At 42.5% G+C, this 19273-nt stretch overlaps 1 protein-coding gene across 2 annotated transcripts in view; it reads right to left on the minus strand.

The window, feature by feature from the left end:
* The window catches only part of ppfibp2b (PPFIA binding protein 2b), an 83894-nt gene that overhangs the window by 46542 nt on the left and 18079 nt on the right, over window positions 1-19273 (minus strand). For both annotated transcript variants that reach the window (XM_030425585.1, XM_030425586.1), the window contains exons 2-3: window positions 15487-15591; window positions 11320-11528 (exon numbers count right to left, since the gene is read on the minus strand). In XM_030425585.1, the coding sequence (XP_030281445.1) occupies window positions 11320-11528; window positions 15487-15568 (291 nt within the window). In that variant the 5' untranslated portion in view covers window positions 15569-15591. The remainder of the gene's footprint in view (window positions 1-11319; window positions 11529-15486; window positions 15592-19273) is intronic.

Here is a 19273-nt window from a genome sequence, read left to right on the forward strand (position 1 = left end):
TAATGCGTGTAGAGACTACTGTGCAGTCTTTTATGTTCAGCCTGTTAATTTGTTTTGGCATTCATTCAAATCGATTATCAAAATAGTTGGCGGAAGGTTTTCAGACCGACTTATCAATTAGTTGACTCATCGCTGCTGCTCTGGCAGTCCCACATTTTCTCCTCGCCCGAATCCTAACTTTCCCATTTAGAGTAAAAACACCGGTGAGACATTTCCTTGAATTCCTCGCTGCTCTCAAAGTGAGCGGCGAGTGCTGATTCGCTCCCGGAGCGTGTGTAGCACATTAGCTTAGGCAGTCTCTCGAGTCACACCACTGTGTCTCCAAATCTAATTTAGAAGCCGGTCCAATTGAATTTTATGTCTGCACAGCTTGACTATCATCGGGGAGCATGGAAAGTGAATGTGAAGGTGAGTCGGTGGCATTCAGGATGTGAACTACCGATGGTATCTGCGGATGTTAGTTTACACTGAGAAATAGTTTTCTTCATAGTCTTGAGCGTGCTCTAAACACGTCCACTCATGCTGCATGCAGCGATAAACAGATAAAAAGCGGTTATGGCAGTTGGTGGTTGCTGACATCTGACTGCAGTGCGAGCCCTCCCTTCAGCAGGACATAAAGGTGAAACCACTGCACTCACACTCAGCTAACTAGATGGAACTATCACATTTCCCTGAAGAGATAAAAAAACAGGTTTGGTGTGTCTGGACTTGAATTTGTTGGAGATTGGAATCTGTTGGCAATTTATAATAGTATTTCTTTTCTTTTTTTTTTTTTGGGGATACAGCTTGTGCAGCCGTTTAAAGATCCCATCAGACAAACTTGAAATACTGAAGAGAATAACATAATTCACTGCAGTAAACCAGGTCTTTTATTTCATTTGGCTTCCATTGCTTTGCTGTGATATGATACTGAAACTTATCATCAACACTGATTTTATGCAAATGGCCCAGCCCTCCAGAGCGCGATAACTTTCACACCAACAGGCGCCATAGCAACAATCTAGCACACGAGCCTAACTTGAACTTTAGTTCTTTAGTATCGCGTGACAAAACACATCTCACAGATTAATGATGAACAGAAGTTAGTTCACGCACTTCATTTGAAGTGTCACTGTGTATCTGTGGCGGTTTGAAGAAGTGGTCCACAAAAAAAACACTGAGTCTCTTTCACGGATAAACTGCAAGTCAGGGAAAAAAAAAAGTGAAGTCCATTCATTGAAAACAGATCCCTGCCTCGAAAGACTTCAGAATCAACTTTCCCCTATCTCTGTATCTGCTGCGTCAGTATATTGAATCAGAAAGAGAGTTGAATGTCCTGGAAGAGGCAGGATATCTGCTTTGCAGCCTCCATTGATTAGATATAAGAGAAACAGAGATCAGCTGAGCGAAAAGGACCCAGAAAACACAATGAAATGACTGAGGCGAGATGTGACGGGGTCCGAAACGTGGATGTACAATTTGCTATTGTGTGTTACCAACTGAAAAAGCCACACTGAAGAGACAAAGAGTGCCACCTGCAGTTATTGTAACAGATTTGCACAACTGTTGATGAGCTTCTTGCACTCACTCAGAGAGGGATCAGGGCAGTGTGAGCAGATACGGAGCCAGTTTAAAACAAAATCATTGCATTATAAATGATGGGTTTTTTTTTTACACTTTTCTCTGTTTGGTTTAAGCCGTCATATCAAAGTGTTGTATCGAATGAATGGTCTGTGTAGGTCAGCTGGAGGCCGCAGTTAAAAAAAAAAAAAAAAAAAAAAAAAGCATTGTCTGGAGCTCAAATATAAAGACATCTGACGGATCCACACAGACTTGGGAGGGCGCTGATTAATATCTACGATAATCCGCTTAGAAAACTCCGAGACAAAACAAAAACACAGCCTGAACTCGACACTGTTATTCCTGAAACTTCATGTCCGAACAACAGCACGGCTCTCCGGTGGCAAAGTCTGTCTCTGATTGAATCCAGCGGTATCAGACGCTGCTTTGTCAACAACAATCAGCTGATGGATAATGCCCTTAATCAGATAACACAGTCCTTGTGATGCATGCCTCCACGCACACACATACGCCCTATCAGCGCTGCAACAAGTTGAGATGCAGCCCCGGCTCTCGAGCTGAAGGAAATTACATCAGAAAACAGTCCGTCGCCGGGAAATCACACAATAAGAACAGGACAATAACATGCGTCTGAGCTGCGGTGATAGTGATCTGACATGGACAGAGGAGCTTCCCCCCTTTTTTTTTCCTCTATAAACATGGCTCTTCACTCCACTGTAAAGGAAATAGTGGAAAACTCCTTCAAGGCACCAATTCAGCAGAAGGAATGTGATACAAGGAAAGACACGAAGAAGTGAAATCAAAGTTCAGCGCTCACCTTTTTGAGCCAGGAGAAGTGCCTGTAGAAGTCAATGGGAGTCTCCATGCTGCCAGCCCATCGCTGCCCTGCCTGTTTCTGCTGTGTGTCTGTGCCCCTCTATCAGACTGTGTGAGCGTGTGTGTGTGTGTGTGTGTGTGTGTGTGTGTGTGTGAGTGCGGCCCACAGACCGGACAAAGCAAGATCGGATTCTTGAGTGTGTAGACTGCTGCAGCATGTGAGCGCTGTCATGTAAGAGAGTGTGTCTCTGTGTGTGTGTGTGTGTGTGTGTGTGTGTGTGTGTGTGTGTGTGTGTGTGTGTGTGTGTGTGTGTGCGTGTGACTGCGATGTTCACAGCTGTGGAGGAGGGCGTTTTACGATCTCTGCCTCCTGAGTGGGACAACTCCCCCCCTGTTCTGTCCCCCTCCTCCTCCAGCACTTCTCTCCTTCCTTTCCTTCTTTAGTACCACTCCTTTTTTTCTCTCTCTTCTCCCTACTTTCCCCTCACTTTATGTTTCCTCCCTTATCTCTTCTTTCACCGGACTCCCGCTGCCTCTTCTCTTGGAGTTGTCGTTCTTCTTCTTCTTCTTCTTCTCTTCTCCTCTTGTACCTCTTCTCACTCACTCTTTCCCCAACACCCCCTCTCTTTTTTCTTCCTTTTCTTTTCTCCTCGGTCGCTCCCCCTCTTTTCCTCTCTGTCCCTGCTGAGGTCCGTCTGACAGCCAAATGGCCGAGCCCAGAAAGGAGGGGGGAAGGTGGGAGGGTTGGCCGTTTTTCTTCTTTCTCTGTCATCTGTTTGCGTCCGAGTGTGTTGGCCCATGTTCTCTCTCTCTCTCCCTCACTCTCTCTCTAACACACACACACACACACACACACACTAAACCAGCAGCATCTGATGTCAGACACGCGAACAAAGCAGCAACAGGCTGTAATGTCAGCACAAACACGAGCCATGCCAGATCTCTCCCCGTCGCTTGTGTTCTTTTTTTAATTAAGTTACAGTGAGAGCGCCGGCAGACTTCAGAACGCCGCGTGCACGGGTGAGAGACTCTCTCTCCCTTCCTCTCTCGCCCCATCCGTCTGTCCCTCTGTGGCTTATCATCTTCATGTTTAAAACCATTAGCTCAGGTTTCCATTTCCTGTGTGTTTTACAATATCGTTCACCGTAACCATGTCAGCCGTTTGTCTGTGACAGGTTCATTCACACACACACACACACACACACACAAATACGCACACACACACACACACACACACACACACACACACACACAAATACGCACACATATACGCTCAAACTCAAGGACAAATATTTAAACTACCCTTCAGATTATGTGCTTCAAATTAAAAATGAGTCTGTACTCCGTGTTTGTTAGTTTGAACGTGAGAAAACTATTCTGTCTCGTGGAGGCTCAGCAGGCTGGCCAAAATGTATGAGCTTATGGAATGCAGCCTACACACAAGTAGATCGACTGCACATGTGTAATGTATGTTCTGTACAGAGCTGGGTGTGTCTGTTTTTCAGTACGAAGGACAATAAGGATTACTGTTGATAGGTACATATAGTTAGGTCACGTGACATGTAGCGCTTGTCAAATCCTTTTAAATCACTTCTTTCAACATCTGTATGTCACTAAAATCACATAAAACCAAAAAGTTATTGCAAACTGATGAGCAAAAGATGTTTTCTCATGTCTTTAAAGCTGCAGCTTTTTATATACATCAGACAGTCTGATGACCTTACTGTACAGACATCATCCAACACTACAGCTCCTCTCAGTTCTACTGAACTTTAGAGCTACTTCACAGCTCATTCTCTTTGGTTTTAGTTTGTGTAACTACTGTTTTGGTTCACGCTTGCTGCTGTCATCAGTTTTGTTTTCAGACACAGCAGGAAAGTGTTTTCACCAAAGAAAACTCTGGACGTTCTCACTTCAATACAAAATTAGGGGATTAGACCGATTATCCAGTTATTCAGCATTTTCCCATTATCGGTATCTGTGATTTTTCTGTCAGATTGCCATCAGAGCTTTGGCTCTGATGCAGCATCCTCTCAAACAACGTCCCACCTACAACAATATCTGATTTGTAACACGTCATAATTGATAGCCTATAAACACTGAAAAATGAACTAGCAGAAAATGAATGTACTCAAGTAAAGTACTTACAGTACATCCATCCATTCATTTTCTGAAACCGCTTATTCTTTTCAGGGTCACTGGGGGCTGGATCCGATCCCAGCTGACACTGGGTGATGGCGGGGTACACCCCGGATAAGTCACCAATGCATCTTTGAACTTTTCAAGTTTTTTTTACATGTCTTTGGATTGTGGGAATAAGCCAGAGTACCGGCACAGAAAGGCCCTGCCCCAGCAAACCCAGGTCCTTCTTGCTGTTGGGCAACAGCTACTGCGCGCCGTGCTGCCCATTTACAGTACAGTACAGCTAAATTGTTCTTCCATCACTGGTTGTTCGAAATTTTGACATAAAGACCTTCATCGTTACTGCAAATAAATATAGGTCCCAAATATCGGTTTTCAGTCTTTGTTACTTCTAATAATCGCCTTGAATAAGCCATATCGGTATCGATGTCCTTTATCATGTTTGGTACCATGTGTGAAAATTGACATGTTTGTTAAATCTAATAAGGCTTGTGTACTGTGGGGTAGAACAATAGAGTCTTCATTGACTTCTGGAGGAGGTGGGACTCCGTGGGCACTACAGTGGTGCATGTGTCAACTCGCTGTCAGAAAAAAGAGTAAAAACGCAGCCAGTACTGCTGAATTGATGCCGTTTCAAATCTTCAGATTGATATGTATCAATATCAGACAAAGGCAGTGACAGGTTTAAAGGCAAATGATAAAAGTGGATCATTTAGCAGCTTAATGGCCAGAAATTTCTCTCATGAGTTGGTGAAGAAGCTCTTTCAAAAAAACTGGACTTATTCGTCAGGTTGCTGAAGCTCGACTCAAAATAAAAGCTTATGCTGCTCTGTGTCTGCTGGCCGTCTAATCAAACAACTGTTTGCTAGCAGTTTCGCTATGTGAAATTTAAAAGGTGATAATGTCTCGATGCTGTGTTAGCAGCTTGTCACGCTGGCCTCTAAAGGAAGAAAGAGAGGCCGCAGCTTTGAGTGCTAGCCAAATTAAAGTAAGCTGCAAATAAAAGCCACCTTGTGTACGACTTAAAAAAAATAGAAAAACAACACATCAACCAGCTGGTTTCTGTATAAAGTTGCACACCTGTCCTTTTTCTAGTCTCCAACAGACAAACAAACTCATGCTCTCTGACTACCTTTGGAAAAACGTCTCCAAATTTCATCAACTCAGAACATCGTCTGAAGACACGCTACCGTCTCTGGGTCAGCAGTAATGAGCAGCACTCACAGGGTATCGCAACTTCCTGCCAATAATACACTTATGATGCTTCCTGTGTTTACATGTGTATATCTGTGTGTGTGTGTGTGTGTGTGTGTGTGTGTGTGTGTGTGTGTGTGTGTGAGTGTGTTTCACCCCTGGAGAGAAGCCTACAGGGTGCAGACTAATTGCAGAGCACGATCTTCTTTGATGCTGTTCCTCTAGGTCAGCAGGGAGGAGGAGGAAGTGGGAGAAGGTGGACGGGATGAGGATAAGAGGGAGCAGTCAACCTTACATATTAGCTGCCTTGATAATCTGCCAAGCTTTTGTTCATCGGCTATTGAAATTCACAGGACACACGATCAGTTTTCACTGGACCTGCGATGAGGAAACAGTCCCTTTGGGAAACTTCGACAAAGAGGATCCATAGTAACCGGGATGTGTTTCAAGACAGAAATGCCGATGCCGAGTTTGCCAAAAGCACTTTCATAATGCTTCCAACAAAAACCCCTGAAGTTTTATTACTTGTTATAATCCGGATGTGGAATTTGTTTGGTGCGTTTTTTTTAAATTGTGGAATTTGAAATGTCAAATTAGACACGATGCAACATCTGCCATGGGAGTTAGGCTGTAGACCTTTCTTGCTTTTCCCATATCTCTGCCCCTCATTGTCTGCTGTCTCTCTAATAAAGGCATAACATGGAAAACTGGGTGATAATACACAGCTTACCATAGAAACACTGTGGCTATGGAATATTTTACTGTGGTAAAATACATATCTACGGGAATACATATACTTGTGATTTTTTCCTTCACTTTTTATCACAATTATGTACATTGTATTATGCTGTAAGCATCTAAAATTATGTTTCATAATAGCAAAAACTTCAGAAATTAATTATCCAGTCTGATCCCAATTTTGTGAAAGACACAGAGTTATAATGTCAAGCACTTTCAAGCACTTAAACTAAAATCCAAGCACTTTTCAGACCTTGAAAACGCAACATTGAAATTCAAGCACTTTCCAGGATTTCAAGCACCCGTACGAACCCTGTATAGAAAAACGTCTATGGTTTCATACTTTGCTTGTTTATTTCGATGCGTCGCAAATCCCATTCCTCGCGGCAATTTCTTTTGTCATGCGGACAACATTTTGCATTCTTCTACATGGCACACACGCAGTTTATGGGTGTCAACCTGAGGAGAAAAGCTGCTGTGTGGTCTGGTGGCATGGCGGTGGATAATCATAGTAATAAACTTTATTTATATAGCACTTTCCTTAACAGAGCTGTTGCTACACAAAAGAATATAAACACTTCTAAAGATACTTCTGTATCTTTTGCCAGGTGGCAGCAGGGCGACCAGACTGTGGCAGGGGCAGGTGTAGTATCCTTTGAGATATCATATACCACCGATATATAACATTTATAACATATATATATCATTATCTGGATATGGGATTGTGGCCATGAAGCACAGCTCTAACACAGAAACACCGCCGTAAATCTCCCTCCAGTTTTTTTTCTTTACCTTCCAGACATTTCCGGAAAGACACTCTGAGGTGTGATTACAACCAGAGCACCTTGTTTACCATAAGCTGTGATGAACATGTGTCAACAAGTGTGCAGCAGAAAACACACCATTTATGGGGACATAAACTCAGGGTGGAAGTTCTGTGTAAACCAATCTGCTCCTTTACAAAACATGCAGGTATACTATGATTAAAATGACCAGAAATCAACAGCAATTAGCATGAGATTATTAAAGACATTGCATGAGACCCTGTGGGGGATTGGAGTGCTGTTTTGCTATTATAATAAGTTGAAATATTGCTGATAAACTGCATGATTATCCAAACAGTACAATAAAAAGAGAAACTGGAGAGAAAAATTGGGACAGCATGGAGCGGGGAAGGGGGGAGTGAATAAGGGAGGGGGAGAGACAGTTGGAGGAAAGTAAGAAACAAAAGAAGACAGAGAACTAGGGAGGGAGGGCTGGCAGGAGTGGCTGTGCAACATGTGAGACATCTGCTGTTGAAACAATGCAGGAGCTTAAAATGCTGCTGAAGTGGATCCAAGATCCCCTCGCCCCTTTTCAGCCTCAACCGTCTCAATGAGTGTGTAAAAACTCACAAACAGCAGCCTCTGCAGGACAGCGCACGGCAGCAGCAACAACCATACAGCTGAGTCTGACAACAGCTGCAGTGTGTGTCAGTGACTTCAGCAGAAAGCAAATAGATATTCAAAACATCACGTTTGCCATTTCAAAAAATAGAAACAAGACGTTCTGTCTGTGTAATATAAAGTTAACAAAGTAGGTAAAATTCGGTCATGACGTTACAAACAACCCAAAAGTAGTTTGAACGTACCTCAAAAGTCCCGAGCAATCCAATTCCCTCGTTAGAGCCCTGAGCGTCTGACTACTACACTGAGTACGTCATTTACAAACACACTCACGTCAGAGTATAGGAGGAGGGTGTCCAAACATGCAGAGGGGAAGCGTGAGTAACAGTATGCAGCGAAAAAGACGGAGTGAAGGAAAAGAGAGGGAGAGGCAAAATAGTGAGGGCTGCTGTAAACAGAGAAGGCTGAGAGGCCATGCAGGACAGACAGAGGGTGTGAGGGAGGGAGCTCAGCACAGGAAGTTGATAATAGTCGAGTTGTAATGGTGTCTCTGAGGAAAATTTAATGGGAGCCGTCCCAAATCTCTCCCTTTGTTCCCTTCCCTCCTTCCCTTGCTCTGAAACTGTAGTTGCAAATGGCACTGCGTCAGATTAACGAGGAAAGGCAATGAAAACATGGTGACTGGCAGCCTGTCAGAACCCAACAGTCGTTGGAGAGTATTAGGTATTTTGACCTTAGTCTCTACTTGGCAGAATAATGTATGTAAAGAGTTACTAAGGCTGACAGTCCTACATTAGGAATTATTATTGTTATTGGTCTATTTTATTATTATTATTTGTATCTTATTTAATTGCATTTGGGGTATTTTATTATTATTTTGGGTATGAGATTTGTTTTTTCCCTTAGTGGGGTGTGTGGTTACAGTATCAATTACTGTGGAATGATCATCAGGATTAGACTGTACAGGGAAACTGAAGAAAGCTCTTGAGTTTTTACACAAAAGCTGAAAAAAGTTATCCTGATTAGTATCAATTACAAGAAAGAAAGAAACAAAGAAAAAGAAAGAAAGAAAGAAAGAAAGAAAGAACGAAAGAAAGAAAGAAAAAGAAAGAAAAAAGGAAAGAAAGAAAGAAAGAAAGAAAGAAAGAAAGAAAGAAAATTATGAATCTGATGAACAGATGAAGAGGTGTGAGACTGGGACAGAGGCCAGATGTGCTCGTCCTCACAGCGACATGCCAACCCGCTGCAGCAGAGAATAGCTGATCTGTAGCACAGCAGCCAAATTCCTCTCCGCTCCCTTTGACCCTTTAGCTGACCCCATGTGACCCCGGACTTTGACTGTCCTTCTACTATGAAAACACTAAATGATAGATTATGATCATGTTGACAGATTCTTTATCATGGGAAGCATCATTTACATGAAGGAATTTGCACACTGACACAAACTTGACCTTAAAGATCCCTTTATTGTCGTGAGCATTACGATTTCAATAATATATGAAATAATTAAATAATAAACAACCTAAAGTTAATGTAACATAAAATAATACTTTGGCAGCCTTATATGGATGATATGTATATAAATATTGTGTTAATATGTACATTATAAGCATTTCCTGTTTAAAGAGGCTTTTCAAGATACAACAGCTGTTTCTGTTGGTGAGCGATGCACGTTTGACTCCATTTCTCTGAGACAGGCAACTTTCCAAACATCACAATGAATATACTTATATAACATGGTGCATCACTAGGCACTGCATTCTGCTCTGAGTGCCAGTGAGCACAACTTTAATTCACAGAGACGTGTACACTGAGCACAGAGTGCAATTTCTAACCCAGCTGTGTAATCTCTAAGGACAGTGAGAGTTTCACCACACATTTAAAATGAGCAGCTCCATAAACTCTCTGGCTATTGACATGGAAATATTGAATCTAAAAAGGTTCGCAATTGCAACTGCTATTGCTGCGACTCTACGGATGGCTAGGTCAGTCCGTCAGTCAGCCCGTCACTCGGTCCAGAATGAAAGAGTTCAACAAGTGCAGTGTAGAGAGGAGCAGGTATGATGTACTACTGTAAGTTAACCCAGAAGTTAGTATTGCCCTGGTACCTTCAACAGGAATCCTGTGAGATTTTGAATTGAATTTGGATTTTTGCTGAAAGAAAGCTCTGTAGCAACGGCTTAGGATACCTGCAGGCTACATCACAGTCACATGATTTTAACATGACCACCACAAAGCTTCCTTCTACACTATACTATATACACTTAACTATAAACTGATCAACACACACGCTTGCAAGCTCGAGTAAGAATAGTTTATGAGTAGTTTACAAGAGGAGAGTGCCGAAAGTGCAAAAATGCTCCAATATTTCCAGGTCTTGGGACTCATTCCTGCGGCAGCTTCCTGGATGCATTTCAACTCAATCATTAGTGAGGATAATAAGTTTTCATTTTTTTTAATTTCATTTATCTTTTTGTCTTGGCCAAAATGGCTAAAGCTTTATGCTGTATACACGACATGTCATGTTGTCTCATTAAGCAGTGTGTATTTATCAAGGCACACCAGCGCTGGACTTTTGTCTTATTGAAATTAAAAGCACAACTAAGTTCTTTAGCGTTGTATTCAATTTTAATTTAACAGCCTAGACACCGTTGTTGTTTCTTCACAGTTGTACTGCTTGGGGCACAAATACTTATTAGTAACACTGTGCATTTATGAGCTTCCTGAAGATATGGCTTCAGGGATTTACCACCATAGTCTAACATCAGAGGCACCCTGCCTGGGCCTGGAACAAAGTAACATCTGCTAACATCAGAAGAAATGATTGTGTTTGTATTTTTATGAGTTTAGAAACTTTTTTAAATAGTCATCTAATAACTTGAGTGGTACAGAGAGTACGACTTGTGAATGTGAAAAAATTGCCATTTAACCTTTGAAGGCACTGTAAACATGAGTGCTGAAAATTCAAGCATTAGCCGTTCTCCAAGAGAGCGGGTGGTTCACTGAGGGTGAGCACATCACACAGCGAGAGAAATCAACAGAACACAATGCTTCACGGGAACAAGGAAACAGCTCTTCATGCTTCGAAAAGCCGAGCTTAACATAATGAACCGAGCAGATCCCTCACTCTGGATGGTCGCTCATCTTCGGCTTTTTCTTCATGTGTTTATAACAAAAAAAAACAAACACCAAAGAGGCAAAATGCACAGCACAATCCGCCATGCCGCAATAACGCTCCGCACACTGAGATGAAATTCCTTTTGAGTGCTCATTAAAAAGACTTCAAAAGTCACTACATGGATGCAGTGTGATGCCGCCTGATGTGTAACAGATAAAGTGCGACATCTCCACTTGACCTGGCTGCAGTTTGAGTGGTGAAGACCGCGCAGCAGAGAGCAAACGCTATCTTTAAGACGACAAATGAGGCGAATAATGTCATGTTTAGATGAAAGATGATTCGAAGCGCAGCACGCAATGTACTCACAGTTCCGGTCTGTAGCCAGTCTATCAGAGCCTGGGCCGTTTCTGAAGGCAGTTGCGATCTGAGGCTGTCTCTCTCCTCCTGGTTGGGCTGGAGCTCCAGGGCAAGTTTGAGGTCCTCCGCTAACTGGACGACCTGCAGCGGACCGGCGCTGACGGGAGAGCCCAGGTCGTACATGCTGTTAGAGAACTCCACCGCCGCTGCTTTCGAACCTGAGGAGTGTGTGGACGAGGAGGGGAGACTTACTCACCACAGAGCGATTATCAATACCATTATTCAAACCTTAAATGTGACTGCAGTATAAAGCTCATCTATTAGCTGTACTACCAGCCAATTTGCAAGAGGTCCAAGAATGGAGCTTTGAATACCACTAAAGCAGAGTTTAATCAGAGACATGCATCCTTCTGAATGCTTCCAAAATGTCCATGTGTCACCTGGATCGTTTCCCTGGCAACAACACACACACACACATACACACACACACACAAAGTAAGGCACACGCTCACATACACATCTGGATACACTCAAATAATTTGGACTGACTGAGCAGCCACACATTACAGCTCCTCCGTACAATATCTGCGGTCCAAAATGAATAATTGGCACATAATGAAAACAATCTTTGCTTGAATATCTCTGTGCAGCAGAGCCTGAGAGCATGCAAAGAACTTTTTTTTTACTTGTTGCAATGTCTTTGAGTACATAAATAAATCCGCTTCCACTCCATGAGGTTATCACTGTACAGATTAAATAGTCACAGGTAGGACCAAATAAAGGTGTGACGTCCGGGTAGACGACTTCCAGGCGGGTTGGTTTGCATTGCGGCGATATGTGAACTGGTGGCTTTATGTATTTCTCTTGTCATTTTCAGCCACAACTGTAAGGTTTTTTCATGTACTGTATTGCTTCACTGTTGTCTTTCATATTCTATTGCAGGTTGGATTAACTGGTAGTTTAAGGTAAACTCAAGCAGTAGTGAAAGTGCTTTTATTGATGAGCTGTTAAAGAAGATCTATTATCCTTTTACGATTTTCCTTTCCAATATTGTTTGTTTGTGCAAGAGTTTCACTTTAATTACCCGAAATACCTGGTCAGTAGTCCCGCTTTCAATTCTGTCAATTCTTGACATTAAACTATAGTGTGAGGTGAAGAACACTTCCTCATGTCACACATTTGCATAATTTATGTCTAGTATGTAGGAATAGCAGAGACAGAGTGGGACTACAGAGAGGTATGAGAAAACTGATGTGCTTTTTGAGCATTAAAGCATGTAAACCTACTCTAACCAACAATTATCCTTTATGTCTCCTTTAAAGTCTCAAACACGCCTTTTAGATGAAATTAAATGTAAGCACTTGGAAATAACATAATTAAAAAAGACAATAAGGAAAATGTGTGCGGCAGGGGTTTTCTACCAGGAAGTTATTGTGATTGTTCTATGTGAAGAAACTTTGAGTCCCCGAAAGCAGAAAATGAGTCTTGTAGGATGAAGTTTTAACATCCACAGTGGGACATTGTGTGCCATCTCAGCGCTGTATTTACTGCACACTGTATAAACAGATAACTTTAGGATGGCTGAGGAGATGTGAACACGAGCATTTGCAATGTGAATAAAGGAACAAACTGAACCCTTCGTCCCATCCATCCATCCCTCCATCCAACCATGCAGAACTTTAGAGAATCTGGGCCAGAGCACACAGTGAAGAACATTAACACACTGTCAACTCAGTCCAGAGACAAGTCACGACACAATGAAATAATACTGTGGTACTACTTATTCCACAGGAATGTCGAAGGTCAAGAGCCACTGTTGGAAATGCTGCATATGCCTAAGATTACGGGTGCTCATCTAAAAAGTACAGACATACAGTATATAGCTGGTGCGATTTGTACAATTATCTGAAATGGTCTGAAGGGTAAAAAGTCTGGTCATCAGCTGTTAACTTTTGGTGCTCCTCAAAGCTCCAAGCAGCCCAGAGTGGGACTCTGCCTCTAACGTGCTCCTGGGTGGATACTTTGAAAACTATCTTTTGATTACTGTTTCTTTTTGATATTGTTTGATTGTGGCGCACTAGGGAACACCTTCTGATATATTATTAATTTCTTGCTTCAAACAAGTTGCGCCAAGACAATATTTTTTTCATTACATGTACTCCAGTATACTAATAATAGCATACTCGGTTTGCATGCAGTTAGTGTGTGTACTTACAACATACTTCATTGTTTTGTACAGGAAATTAAATGTCAGTTAATAATTTATGATTCAATACTTAGTTTTTGGTCTCTGCCTGCAAACATTTCAAGCTTTCATTTCAAGCTTTCATTTCGAGCTTTCACTACCGTGCTGCTCAACCAGAGAGAGAACTGTTGGTCATGGAATGTAATATGACCAACATTTCCAAATTCTGTTGATAAGTGTCTCTAATTTCCTTGTTGGTGATTGGCTGATGTTATCGCTAATGGGATTTTTAATGTATTTCTATTTGTGGTCACTGAGAGCAGTAATAGCAAACTCAATGCACTCGATGAGCTCATTGGTTGGGGCAAACAGCAGCGATTTAATGAGCTTCTGCTGCGGTTTGTTGTCAACTATGTCGATTCTGAGAGTGAGATGAAAAAATCCCCGATATGGAGTCACGCACATCCTAGCCAAAAATATCATTCGTCACATATCAGTGGTCACAGAAAATGTTCTCATTTTAAGGAATTCCCAGTGACTCAAATTCCGGTCTCTGTCCCTCCTCTCCTCTGTCACTGATGAGATGCTCAGTCTTTGTTTTCCCACACTGTCAGTGCACCACATTAAACATTTACCCTGCCGGTTAGATCTTACTGCCCAAGGCTGAACTGGCTGCAGCAAACATGACCCCAGTTACACACACAAAAGCACACACAAACATACACACAGATGTAATACACACACACATACGCACGCGCGCGCACACACACACATAAGAAAGAAAAAGAACAATGAAACGCTTTGACAACTAGAACAACAAGAGCATGCATACGCTGCCACCTTGATTCCAGTTATTCAACCCTGCGAGGACATCCTGACCACAACTTGTCTTTCTCAGGTAAAGGTGAGAGTGTGAACAACCTTGAGATAATCTCACAACTGAATAATCTACGTAGTTTCTTAGCCTGCTGCTTTTTGTGATTGTAAATTAAAAACTTTCAGCCCTACTTCAATTTCTCCCAATTTCTGATTTGTGATCACAGTTTTGTTTGGGTTTGTCTAATTTTTTAATAGCTGGCCCCCAGGAGTTGATACGTTTATTATACCATATACCAACAAGCTCCTCGTGTGGCTCGAAGGTGCACTGCAGATATACGTAAATCCAGAATAAGATAAAATCTCCTGAACCCAGTCTTTGGGAATTTCTGATGTAGTAAGTGACCATTTCTGCCAAGGAGGAACACCGTCTTTACCTCATTTACAATCAGGGCATTTAGCAGACGCTCTTGTCCAAAGCGACTTACAGTAATTCAAACATACATTCATACACTGATGGCGGTGGCTGCCATGCAAGGTGCCGACCAGCACATCAGGAGCAGTCTGGGGTTCAGTATCTTGCCCAAGGACACTTTGACATGTAGACCAGGGGAATCGAACCAGCGACCTTCCGATAACAAGACGCTGGCCCACAGCTACCTACTGTCACCATATTGTCAACACCATACAGGTGCACTGAATCATCCGTACCAGTCAGGTGACAGAAAAGCCAGTTAGATTAAACCCTCTCAAAACCAAACCATAATATCAACCTATGTACACACAGCATTGGTATATAGTGAGTAACTGAATTTTAACATATTGTTAAAACTACAAGCCTCTCTGGTGACACCTAAAGGCTTTCTGACTACCAGGCCAAAGTGGCCTGTTGAATAGTTTGACTCACTGACTAGTGACCAGATGACATGTGATCTTTACAGTGCTGTCTGCATCATTATTCTCATTTATGTACAGATATTGGTTGCTCAGTATGAGTTCAGAAAATAGGAGCAAGTGTTGGAGCTGAGCATGTGACATCCTCTGACTTCCACTTAACCACAGCGTCTCCTTGAAGATGCAACAACCAGCGCTGGCGATTTGTTGAAAAGAAGACCACAGATTTAGAGTAACTACCATGTCATAAAGACGACACACTGCTACCTCCTCGCTCTTACCTGCGATGATGTCATCCATCTGCTCCAGCGCCGCCTCCAGCATTTGACTGGCCTCCGTTTCCATGGTGGCGGTGGGAAGCATCAGATGTCAGTTTTTCAGATGTTCTGCGGAAAAAGAAAAAGAAAAAGAAATGTCATTTATTACCAAACTACTGTACACTGTGTTTCTATATACAGTGTAGAATTTAAGGAATGTTGAAATGACACGCTTTACAATAACGCACGCTCTACCAACATCTGTGGAGCATGTGAATGGTTTGTATTAGAAATGTACAGAGTAAGCTGCTGTGTACACTCCTGTCCTGCATGCAGACAAAACAAATCAGGCTTGTAGATGTGGGCGCTCTAACCAGCTCTAATCCAATGAGGATAATGCAGCCCGTTTGCTTGGCAACTTTCTATGAGCTTTGAGAATCTACCACTTAGAAATGAAGACACAGATACACAAAGAAGTCTCTAGGATGAAACATTTCAACAAGGAGCCCTCTGTATATTTTTCATATAGTTCATTTCCGTGATACAGTAATATAGTTACTTGTCTAGAAAACCTCTGTTAACGGTTTACACAGTGAAACTGGCAAATTCATAACATGAAGACATCTGATAATAATAATCTGTAATGGGATGTTTCTTCACAGATGGTGGTTTTATAAGAACATAATTACATTTTACATCCCATCAAATGATGATGCTCATGGATAATGTTTATCCTGACAGATCATTTTTATTAGTTTTTATGCCACGGTCCATTAAAAGGGCATATATATATATATATATATTCTCATTATGTTTACTGTTCCAGGTAATGAAATGACCATTAAAAATTACATAGTGAGGTGATGATTATTGATCAATACCAGCGATGACTTAAAATGACGAGTAAGAATGAAATCTCACTGATGATGCTGCCATGTCTACTTGTCACCAACAGAGGTCCAAAAAGTTCCTTTATACAACAAGTGAGGTTATTTGCTTGGTTCCATTCATGCTGTTTACCACAGTGTTTATTTTTCTATCCTCTACATATGCATGTAGCCCATCCTTGCACTCTCGTCTTTGAAAACCACCACTGGCAAGGATAACTTACAATTTTTTTACAATTACACACACACACACACACACGCACAGCCCAGCGTTTTAAATCCACTTTTCATCGAAGCCTCTGGCCGCCCCTCCATCTCCTCCTTGTTTCCTGCTTTTCGCCGCACCCATCCTCCCTCCTGTCATCCCCTCTTTGCCTGGCGCTCATCCCTCCTGTCATCTCTCCTTCAAGGCTGTCATCCCTCTGTCATGCTGTCATGCTGATTTACAGACAAACAGGCGTCAACATGTGAAAATCAAGGGGAAAGACGGTGATGTAATGTACTGATGCCTCGAGAGCACGAACCCCCCCCCCCCCCCCCGCAGAGCATCCCAATGCTCATCTGCATTAGCACTAACTTTCACAGCACGACATGACAGCTGACACTGACAATCTGCAGAAAACACAGTCAATGGACTTACAGTAACACGCTGTCATTACAACTCCTGTGCCGTCCCCATTCTCCCATTCTTCAAATGGCTCCCATGATGTGTGTGTGTCTGTGTGTGTGTGGGTGGGTCTGTGTGTGCGTGTGTGTGTGTGTGTGAGCATGTAGATGTGTTTGCTTGAAAAAAAGGCTGCTAATTTTATTGTTAATAGTAATAAACGGCTCTGTATTAGCCTTGCTGAGACAGAGGGTGACAGCACCATTCAGACACTATGACAGGCTGACTCTGTTCGACAGCACTGAGATAACAGTTGACCTCAACAGGACAATAATGCATTTGTGTCTGCGTGTGTGAGAAAAAGAGAGAAGGACAAGAGTGTGTAAGCAAGGAAAGTGTGGGGTTTTCATGACACTGTGTGTTGCATTGTGACAGTGTGTATGTCAAGGTGCTGATTTAGACATTACAGTCCTGTTCCAGCATGATGACAAGACAACCCTGTCCACTGTCTCCCATATTGCACAATCTGTGAAACTGCTATGCGTGTGGAAAATTGGTAGGTGTGTGTTAGTGTGTGTGCATGTGGGAAAAGCAGAGAGAGACAGAAGACCGTGGAAAGCGAGGGTGTGTGTGTGTGTGTGACTTGCTCTGGATCTCCTCGTGATCTTGGATTTATCTAATGAATGGAACTGTTTCAGAGTTGAATTTCCGATTTTTAAAAAAAAAGTTTTACATAATGTTTTGAACATTCTTTAACCAAAAACCAGTCACTGGTCATGGCTAAAACCGACCGACACCAGTTTCGCACTCATTGATCATTGCATCACTAATTCTGGGTGCCTGTCACCGGGGCGGATTCTGACTTATCCAGGTCAGATAAATCGTAAACTTAAAACATTTTTTAATGTATAGTGCTGAGGGTGAATCATGAAGTCTATAACAGCTTGAGCAAAAAAGCTACTGTGGTGTCTGGTGATACGGTACGGCACGAAAAAAAAAGTTCAACAAGTTGTCCACAGGGGCCGCCAGAACCACAAGAAAATCCCAGATCCTTGCAGCAGCTTCATGTTGCAGTGTGTATAGCTTCCAGGGCCATCGTAGATTTACCAGCTGCATTTTTCACAACTGTGTGTAAGAATGATTAGGTAAAGAACGTAGTTAAGAGTTGATTTTAGATGTTAATATAAAGACACTGTTATTGTAACGTAGTTAGATTCAAAGGATTAGAGAGCCATTACAATCCGAAAGCTCTGGCAGGTTCCCAGGGCCAGCAGTTTTGGATTCCTCACTCGCACACGATATAATCATGTCACTGTTTTCATTACGTGCAGACGGGTATTTATGAACCGAACGACCGGATCATCTCCTGAGGTTGAATTGCATTGTGAGAGCTACTTGATGTCTCATTCATGTTTTGCTAGAAAGAGACACGCCTTTTTCCCAGACAGAGAGACACCAGATAAACTCGTTTGTCACACATGAAAAAATGTGACCTGTTTCTTACAGCTACACCCGCCTCAGTGTTGACAGCTCTCTGTCTTAAGCCGAAAAGGAAGCTGGCTCTCTGCACAATCTGTCGGAGTACTTAACTAACATAAAAAGAAATGTTATCAGGGGCCGATAGGAGGTTTGGAATACACAGCTGGAAACTTTGGATAGGGGCAAGGATTGTTCCGGTAACATGGACATTTCTCAAAAAGCACTGGCATCGTCCAACTACAAATTTGTCATTCAGCTAAGCACTCGACACTAAAGAATACAACGCCTACTTACACAATGCACACACACACAAACACACACACGCACAGACACCCTATGCAAACACCTAGTGCCCCCTGCCCCCTGTTGTGAGAGGCATAAGCTACTTACTAATGATCCTCAAATCCAGCACTCCGCAGTGCGACCACATTTACCCTCAGGTATCAACACTGTGGTCCTGGCTGGTTCCACGGACTCAGAAAATATAAAGACCGATAATGCTTCCACTTTCAAACACAAAAACACAATGTAGTGCTGATGCCGGCCTGTCAGTCAGGGTTTAGAATGCTTCACTCGTCCGACCACCGTCTCAACACGGCTGTTTTATCCCCATTATACATGAACGTGCCCAACATCTGGCAGGTGCAAACAATGATATCAACAGATCTTTGCCGTGTACCGCACCTGTGTGTGTGAACGGAAAAAAACCAAACTGCTGCTTCGCTCCTCTCACCTCTAGTCTCAGTGCGACTCACCACACACAGAGAACCCTGTGTGAGAACGAGGGGACGAGCGGGACAGGAGAAGAGAGGAAGAGAAAGCGTTGAGGCAAGAGGGAAGA

The sequence above is a fragment of the Sparus aurata genome, chromosome 8 (genome assembly GCF_900880675.1).
Source record: "Sparus aurata chromosome 8, fSpaAur1.1, whole genome shotgun sequence".
Classification (NCBI taxonomy): Eukaryota; Metazoa; Chordata; class Actinopteri; order Spariformes; family Sparidae; genus Sparus; species Sparus aurata.